Below are 9,073 nucleotides of genomic sequence, written 5' to 3' on the forward strand. Positions count from 1 at the left end.
ATATCATACAAGATTTTATCTTGGCTATAAAGTCGTGGAAATTGTCGCAGTAGTTATAAATTGCAACAATCATAGTTAATAAAAGTATCCAAATTAGATTTGTTTTATTGCATCAGCGGTTAAATGTTTTTTAGTAACGAGAACGCAAAGAACAGATATGTGTTCTCGTGGAGACTGCTCTTACGAGGCAGCCTCGGAAGAACGAACTTGGATGGAAGCGCCGCTGTGACTTCTGGGACTTCGAGCGGGTTCCGTACACGCAAGGCTGCATGCGATGCCTTCTTGATATCAAGAACACATCCGGGTTATTTTACGCATTCTCTGTTCTTGAGTATTGGTACCGGATTTGGATGGTTATTGATGAGTTAGAGCGTGAACACGAGGACACAAGACCTCTGAAGAACTTATATTGAGAAACGACCAGTGTTACTTAGATTTTGTTAGATATTACTGTACATATAAAGGGAAGCTTTATATAGAAGCTTTATACAATTAAACACTAATACTGTTTCTTACAGTTGTGAGCTTGTTTTTTTATTAATAATTTAAATATAATATACAGTAAATATAATGTATTTAAAAATATTCATGTAATCAGGAGCTTGTTCTCTGTATTGCCATTGTGCTAGTCAAGTTATTGAATATTTCATCAGTAGAAAAGGCTTAACTGCTTAACTATCCATATTACACCCTTAGGCAATGGCTTCCATTTCAAGAATTAACCAGTCATGAGAAAGCAAACTTACTTCCAGGATTGTTTCAGTGAAAGTGTTTCTGTTTGGAACTACACAGTAAGTCATGACGTCATATAGGGTAATCATTAATAAGTGCTTTAGCCCCAAATTAATACAATTAAATACGTAAGTGGCAACCCGTGAAAATAATGAAAGTGAGTCATTCCCTCTGAGGTGAGATTTCCAGTCAGTCACGCTTTAAAACAAGGACCCTTCCTCATTTTCCATCCTGTGTAAATCAGTCACCAGGCTGGTTTTAGCAACCCCACTCCTCTGTGTACTTTTTTCAGGATGTAGAGCAGACTACTCGATAGAGCCCCTGTGGGAATGGAGTGTGTCTTTCTCACCTAGCATCTGTGAATCACAACAGCTGAGATAACTGTGATGGGGGGTTTAAGAATTAATCTGCTGTGAACAAGTTACACGAGTCCCTTGCCTCATTTCCCTGTTAAAACTGCTAAGAAAACATCCCTGATGGACCACACATTGTTCCTCCTCATCTCAATCCCTGATGCGCTTATCTATCCTGTGATAATGAGAAGATTCTTTTAGAGCCCAGATACACCATGGGTGAAGTAGGTTCTAAATTAGCCTTGCCTCTGCTTTATCCCTACATGCTTCCATTAAGTAATCTGGGAAGAGAAAGTACTTTAGTTGTAGAGATTTTGGTAGAGGAAAAAAAGAGGAGGTGGGGATGTGAGTGTTTGTCGTATTTGTTATCTGATCATAAGTGCAGCATCTTTAATTACTTCAAATATGGAAGCCAAAGGTTTCCAAATAGTTCTTTTTTTTCCTTTTAATACACGGAAGTAGAGAAAGTAGCAACACTGAATTATTGGAGAACTGAAGGTTCAAAAAACAAATAATTCCAGTCATAAATGTTATTTTTATTGACATTGTAAATCTATATAAAATTATAGCCTTGCGTGTATATAATCACTGCAAAGCACAGTGCAGCCGACACAAAACACACATTGTAGTCTACACATGTCCTTTAAATTTCCACAGGGAGCATGAATGGCAGAAAAAGAAGCAGATTAACTGTATTTAAATGAGGGAGTCCACACAGAGAAGTAGGGTGATGATCTGCCTCTAAGGAAAGGGGGAGTGGTCACAATTGGCCAAGGCTTCAATATAAGCCTTTGTATGAACCTCTGTGAAGTGTAAACTTTCTTGTGGCACATCTACTAACACCTTCACCTCTTCATAGACAACAGCGGGAAAATAATTATTCTTCTGCACTTATTACTTCAATTAAGTTGTCTTTATTTTTGTGTATTTTTAAGTGTGCCTTTCAAGACAAGAGGCCTTCAGGCAGAGAAACAAAGAGAAGATGATCCCTCTATTTTCCCTGGCATTGGTCTTCTTTGCAAACAGTCTGCAAACATTTGTTGATGCACAAGGTAAGAATCACTGATGATCTTTTGTGCATGAATCAATTTGTGAAATAAATGTGCAAATTATTAATGTACGTGTATATATAAGATAAATGTCTATATGATATATATGAATGAAAACACAATAACACAGATTGCGCAGGGAAAAGTGCTTATGACAAAACAAATATTAGTTGGATGAGGAATTTTATTTAATGATTTGTTTTTGCTATAGATGTAATAACAAAAGAATGACTTAACAAAGTCACAACTACAGCAAATACAGTAAACCAGGTTTAGATTGTAATGTTCCAGTATAATATACTTCAAGACTCCTCCCACCACATACACACACAATTTAAACTCTAAACCATCTGTCATGGGTCAAGTAGCTGTTTGACAGTATTTAGTTGACTGTGGGGGATGTGGGCCACCATCACTAAGTAACACAGCTCTGCTAAACACATGTGCATGCAGATGTAATACCTTATCCTGTATGCATATGCCAGTTCTGCTCACTGGCTGAGTGATGACAGCTTGTGCTGAAAAGCCACACAGTACACCTTTTTGTCCCATGTACAGCTGTATGCTTGAGACTGTGGGAGTTGCCAGATCCACTGAATTAAAACAGTCCCTTTAGGAACATAAAGGCCATTGAATGTGTATCTGACAGAACCAGAGCAAGATTAACAGCTCCTGACATTGTAAGATTCCCCAAGCTGACCAGAGTCCAAATGACTCCCCCTTTTCCTCCTGAGGTAATGGCCTGTGAAGTCAGTTGATTTGCTTGCACTGGGCTTGGTCTGGGGCTGAGGGAGAAGAGGTGGGAAAAGGAGTGAACGTTTTCTACAGTTTAGAGGTCTTAGTGGTTGCTTGAGACAGATCTTATTTATGGGTGTTCTGTTGAGGGCATATTGAAACCATTAGTCAGGCCTGGTTAAATGGGGGGGGGGTTTGAGGAATATAATGGCTTTGTGTGTAATTAGAGAGAGAGAGAGAGAGAGAGAGAGAGAGAGAGAGAGAGAGAGAGAGAGAGAGAGAGAGAGAGAGATTCCTACATTTACAGTTACATAGTTTTGAGATGTGTGCAATAAACTCACATTTACGCTTTATTTTGACATCCGCTTACTCAGCAAAGAGAGGAAGTAGCGTTAAGCCATCAGGGCCATCAGATTTATGGGTGAGAGAGTAATTCCATGTGACACATGTATATAAGGATATTTGTTTATCTGACACTGAGGACTTTTTGCAACATTTTGGCATTGTAAATGGCATCAAACCAACAATTTACAAAGTAGATGCATTCATAATGCAAACATATGTATTATATTACCCCTTTCTAGCGTGTCAATGCAATTTTACAGCAGTAAACTGTTTCAGTTTACAGCTGTTTAAGATGACATGACTTTGCAACTAAATTTGAGATTGTCAAGCATTTATACTGTTCTGCTCTTTCATTCATCTTCACTTATTCCCGATCTTTCCACGAAAACTCCTATAGAATAAATGTTTGCAATTTAATTATTGCTGCATTTATGTAATACATACTTATCTGTTATTTCTTCAAGACACTTGTATGCATTTAAACCTCCACAGCGCTTCTATTCTGCCTGGTAAACAACATCCCTTTATTTGCAAAGAGTGGGAATAAAGGGGGATGGTGTTTCACTGGGATTAGTGAGAAATTAGTATATTTGGCAAGTTTGGTCTCAGCTAAATTTATGCAAAATCCAACTGTTCACACTATTACCAAAGTATAGTCTGCCAAAAAAAGTGTGTAAAGCTTTAAGCCCAAAAAGACACAAAGATCATTTTTAGATTTAAAAAAAGTTGGTTAATTAAATAAAACATTTATTTATACAGCTTTACAGCAGAAAAGAAAAACACAGAAAAGATCAAAAACAGTACAGTGCATGGTGTTGTAGAACAAGCAAGATCAGAATAAAGCAATGTTAACAGAATTTACCGAACCTTAAGCAAATCTACTACCAGCAGTCTCCCGATGAGCAAGAATATATGGCCGTGTGGTGCAGGAGGAACCCAAATTCCAATGATAAATAAATAGAGGAAAGAAACCTCGGGAGGAACCAGTCTCAGTCGGTGGGCCAGGTCCCCTTTGACATGTCACAGCTGAACTCAGTGACTTCTCATTGTATGGTTAGTTGTACTGAGCACATGCTAGTTAAATAACAGGGATTTAGCATGTTACTGTTTCATAAATGTCACAACATGTCATTGAAGATTAAATGACAGATAAATCTGCCATTGTTAAGGTACATTCTTTACCTCAAAATGTACTATATCAGACCAAGTTAGTAGCATTCTTGATTGAGATTCATATATGAAAGAAATTTGTCCTGGCAATTGTATTTTATGTAATAAAAGAATGCACCTGTATTTCTGAAGATGTACGTTTAAATGCAACAACAAGAGGGCATAGTACATGCTCCCACCACTGTGTAACAATGATCTTTTCTTCTGTGCTGCCAAAAACAAATGTATATGTGGTATTTTGCACAACCCCTAAACTATATATCCACCTCATCTTACAGGATGGTTCTTGGTAGAATACGTTTGGTTTCTAGGTTGACAGGCCACCAAGCCTGTGCTTACTCAAATGAACTAGAGTAGATAAAGATAAACATCCTACTTGCTAATTTGGCATAAACAAGCATTTGGTACACAGTTCTCACATGTGGGTTAAATGATTTGATAAAACACATCTGTAGACAGTTAATCATGTCTGATGTTCAATCTACACTTTGATACACCAGCAGACATCCTGGTTTGGTTTTCCTTAAAATCCACCAAATGTTCCATCAAGGATCTGTGATACTGAGAATATACAATTATGCTCCTAACCAAAAGAAGACCTAGCAAATATGTATGTTGCATATGTATTGATGGCAAAAATGGGACAATGTTTGGTAAGTTTTAGTTAAAAGAGACCCAGGATGTGTCTTTGGTCCCACCATGTGTTTGTTTCTGATTTCAGCTGGGATTTGTATGCCCCTTTGCCTTATTGATAGATGTTGAAAGCACAGTGTTGTGAGTCACAGTTTTCACAAAAACCTTGACACAAAATATACAAAAAGCTGTGAAATCAATTCAAAAGCAGGATGCCTGGAAATGCCATCTTGTAGAGTATATATTTACTAAACTGTCTTCTATCTGATCTTGAATAAATACAGACATGATGTGTGGTTTCAATACAATGAAACCATTGTGAGAAATCTCCATCTTTTTAATTTCAGAGAGCGTATCAAGGATTACAGTCTATGCCAACATAGGTGACAATATTACTTTGCCTTGTCACTTGGACGGCCTGTCCGAATTGTTCGGTAACAGAATCAAGTGGACAAAGCTTGAAGAAGACGCTACAGAAACGGATGTGATTATCTCCATGGGCCTCCACAAGAGAGCCTACGGAAATTTCCAGAACCGTATTTACCTGCTGGAAGCGGATGAAGCTGATGCAACCTTGGTTATCACTGATTTAGATGTGAAAGATTATGGCACATACAGATGTGAGATCATAAATGGCATGAATGACAAAATCCTTGAAGTGAACCTCAAAGTGCATGGTAGGTTTTCTTTGTTCTGGCATGATGTAACATGTTAGTTTTGTAGAAGTGGTTTATATTTTTTAGCAGACACTTAAAAAAAAGGAAACCTCAAGCTTAGTTATGTTTCTTTCATTGGCTATGTCTATATTGCATTTCTGTTATGCAACAGGAACTGACAAAGCTGTTCAAAGCTGCACATAGGGTTTCAAATGTAAAGACAAACTCTCATTACTGCAGCTTATAATTTGCTCCTTCCCCAGTTCCTCCTCTTGGCTAAGACCGCCATTGCGGACTTGGCTCCAGAAAAACAATGGGGTTCTTTTCACCGAGTGAGTGAGACGCACAAGCCTAATAAATAAGGCTGGCATAACTGTTAGAACATTGAAAGTAGAACATTGAAAAGCCTGCGAGTTATTTTGTCATATTTTGAAAACCCGTACACTGCGCCAGGAAGCACTGTAAAAAATAAAAGCCTTTTATTAATATCATTCCTGTTTATTCACTGAAAAAATGCTTTCATCAAAGCCACGCAAATTAACTTCTTTTCACAGGGGTTGTTTTTCCATATTACCCACGTCTGGGGCGTTATAACCTCAATTTTCATGATGCCGAGGCTGCATGTCGGGAGCAGGATGCTCTGGTGGCTTCCTTTGAGCAGTTGTATGGTGCATGGAGAAATGGTCTGGATTGGTGCAATGCTGGCTGGCTTAGTGACGGAACTGTGCAGTACCCCATCACCAAACCCAGACAGCCCTGCGGAGGAGGACAGATTCCAGCTGGATTGAGGACCTATGGTCGGCAGCACAGGTCCAACAGTCGCTTTGATGTGTTTTGTTTCACAGCAGGCCTCAGCGGTTAGTTAAAGAATTTACATTTCTAACTGGTCATCAGAAGCGACTTTTCTATAACTCTTTTCTTAAATATTTTCTTAAAACTCTTAATTTACCCCTTGTCGATCACAGGACGCTTTTACTACCTGAACCAACCGAATAAGCTATCCTATGATGAGGCTGTGGCTGCATGCAACAGCAATGGAGCCGAGATCGCAAAGGTGGGCCACATGTACGCTGCCTGGAAGCTGCTGGGATATGACCGCTGTGATGCTGGTTGGCTGGCTGATGGTAGCGTTCGTTACCCCGTCTCAAGGCCCAGGACGAATTGCAGTCCCACTGAGGCTGCTGTTCGCTTTGTTGGTTTTCCTGACAAAAAGCAGAAGCTTTATGGTGTTTACTGTTACAAACCTCAGCAGTGAAGTACTGCATATCATATAATACCCACCAAAGAGCAGAACATAAACCGGTTTTTGCATCAAAGTATTGAAGGACTGTTTGCATGAACTAGCCATAAACAGAATATACAGTTTATCTCGTATTACCTTTATATACAGTCAATTTATACAACGTACAGTACACATCAACAAAAGAATAACAGAAACTGCATTTTTTTAAGGATAGTCAGCTAAAAAAGTTACAGTCAGTCATTTTCAAAAGATTAAAAAAAAAGTTTGTTTTTGTGACTAGTTATTGTGACATATTTTTATAATATTAAAATTAAATGCAGACAAAAAGTTTTTCAAACTTGCCAGAATGAAACATTAAATCATCTCTAAAACCATTTTTAAGACATAACAATTTTTCATTAATGTTAAATGTTCAATTGTTTTATTCTGTTGCTAGATAACAAGACTGTGACTTTTTTTATTTAACTGCTTGAAATATTAAATACATGTTGAGTGTTACAAGCTTGCTTGCTCACTTGTGAGCAAATTGCATTGTTCTATTTTAACTCTCTTTTTGCTATTGTAATATGTTCTTACCATTTTGTCAAATTTTGTATTGTTTTATTTGTTCACTAAGGTTCATTAATCCTTAGGTCTTGTCCTTAAATGGTCTTGGTGAAGATAAAATTAAACTACAAACCTCCTTGACAAGTATTTTATTACATACAGTGGCTGAATTTGACAAACTAATGCTAAGGATTCAATGAAATTTGATGTTTGGTGAAGAACTAGAAACATACACAACACTTACACGAACAGACACATAAGAATTTTTCAGAACCCAGTTCTATGCAACATTTCAAGACTACCTTGAGCCTTATAGTTGCTTAAGTGTAAACCACTCCTTACACAAGACAATTGCTTAAATGTTTCTACTGTTAGGCACAATGTGAAGTCCTCAACATAACAAACATCTCTGTTTACCAATGTATGCAATGTTTATGTCGAACTGTATGTTTTCATATACGTATGGTGTTTGTTTATGAAAGGAAAGATTCTGCACCGGTAACTGCAAAAGCCACAGTGCACATGAGTATGATTTTGCACGAAACATCACTTATTTTTGTTTATTCAAAATTGTGGTGTACCATTTTAAAATCAAATGTCTAAATAAAAATAAAAACTTATAAACATTAAATTACTAAGGTTTTATTTCTCTCTAAACAATGTTTGTAATTCTACAGTGCCTATAACCAGAGATTCTTAAGAACCAGATTCTGAAAAATGTCATCTTGCCTTTGGATGCTTTAAGTTTTCCTATGCAAAATGTTTTTGGTTAAAATAATTTGATATTAACTGCATGAATGGTTTTGACAACGGAGTGCCACCTTTGTCAGGGCCAGGGAAACTCATAATAAATAAACAGATCAATAAATAAAAGTGCTCATCCTGTTGTGAAAATGATCGATGGCTTCTATTAAACGTTCCTTTATAAATCTGCAGTGTATTTATTGCGAGTATGTTTAATGTATATTTATGCTGTGTTTATTTTAAATAGTTATACAGCGCTTTAGATCTATGAGAAATGTAATGTTCTGCCGGGAAGACTCAATCTTACTTCACTTACTACGCATAGACCTAACCAATCATCATCTAACACTTGGTGTATATATGATCGCCACTTACCCTCTGTTTGCGTTCCCAATCGAAGCAGCACACATTCACCCTATCCTCCCCATCACCACCAGAGGGTCCCTGTCCATTAACCCAAGGGGGGTTGGCTGCGCCCCTGCCTTCATCTTCAGGCAGGAAGTACTGAAATTATTGACCGCCTGGATGCAAGCTATGGACAGGGCCTACGCCAAAGAACTAAATATGTACCATATTCGCCCCTTGTGGCTATCAGTTGTTTAATAAAGATTCATTCTCTAACATTCTGCCTACCGAGTCTTTCTGGTAGAACCTTGGAGCTCTGGAAAACACATCCAGCAAAAGCTGCAGTTATCAAATGTTCTGTGACAAGCAAATCAGTTCCAGTTGTTTAAAGAGGATACACGCATGATGTCTGTAATGGAAAATGGCAAAGTCTCTGCCAAGTAATAAATGAGAAACCCTTGAGTGTTAAAGAACAATGACACAGCAGTATCCACAGGAGAGTATTTGTTGAATTAAAACATG

General features: G+C 37.7%; 1 protein-coding gene across 1 annotated transcript; it reads left to right on the top strand.

Annotated features, from left to right (window-relative positions):
• The first annotated feature begins 1,894 nt into the window (after positions 1 to 1,894).
• Positions 1,895 to 8,824, top strand: hapln1a (hyaluronan and proteoglycan link protein 1a). Its single transcript, XM_079451316.1, has 4 exons — positions 1,895 to 2,137; positions 5,365 to 5,694; positions 6,228 to 6,530; positions 6,639 to 8,824. Exons 1-4 carry the CDS (start codon positions 2,068 to 2,070, stop codon positions 6,926 to 6,928), a joined length of 993 nt encoding a protein of 330 aa, XP_079307442.1. The 5' UTR covers positions 1,895 to 2,067; the 3' UTR covers positions 6,929 to 8,824.
• The last annotated feature ends 249 nt before the right edge of the window (positions 8,825 to 9,073 follow it).

This window comes from Barbatula barbatula, assembly GCF_947034865.1.
Source record: "Barbatula barbatula genome assembly, chromosome: 2".
Lineage (NCBI taxonomy): Eukaryota > Metazoa > Chordata > Actinopteri > Cypriniformes > Nemacheilidae > Barbatula > Barbatula barbatula.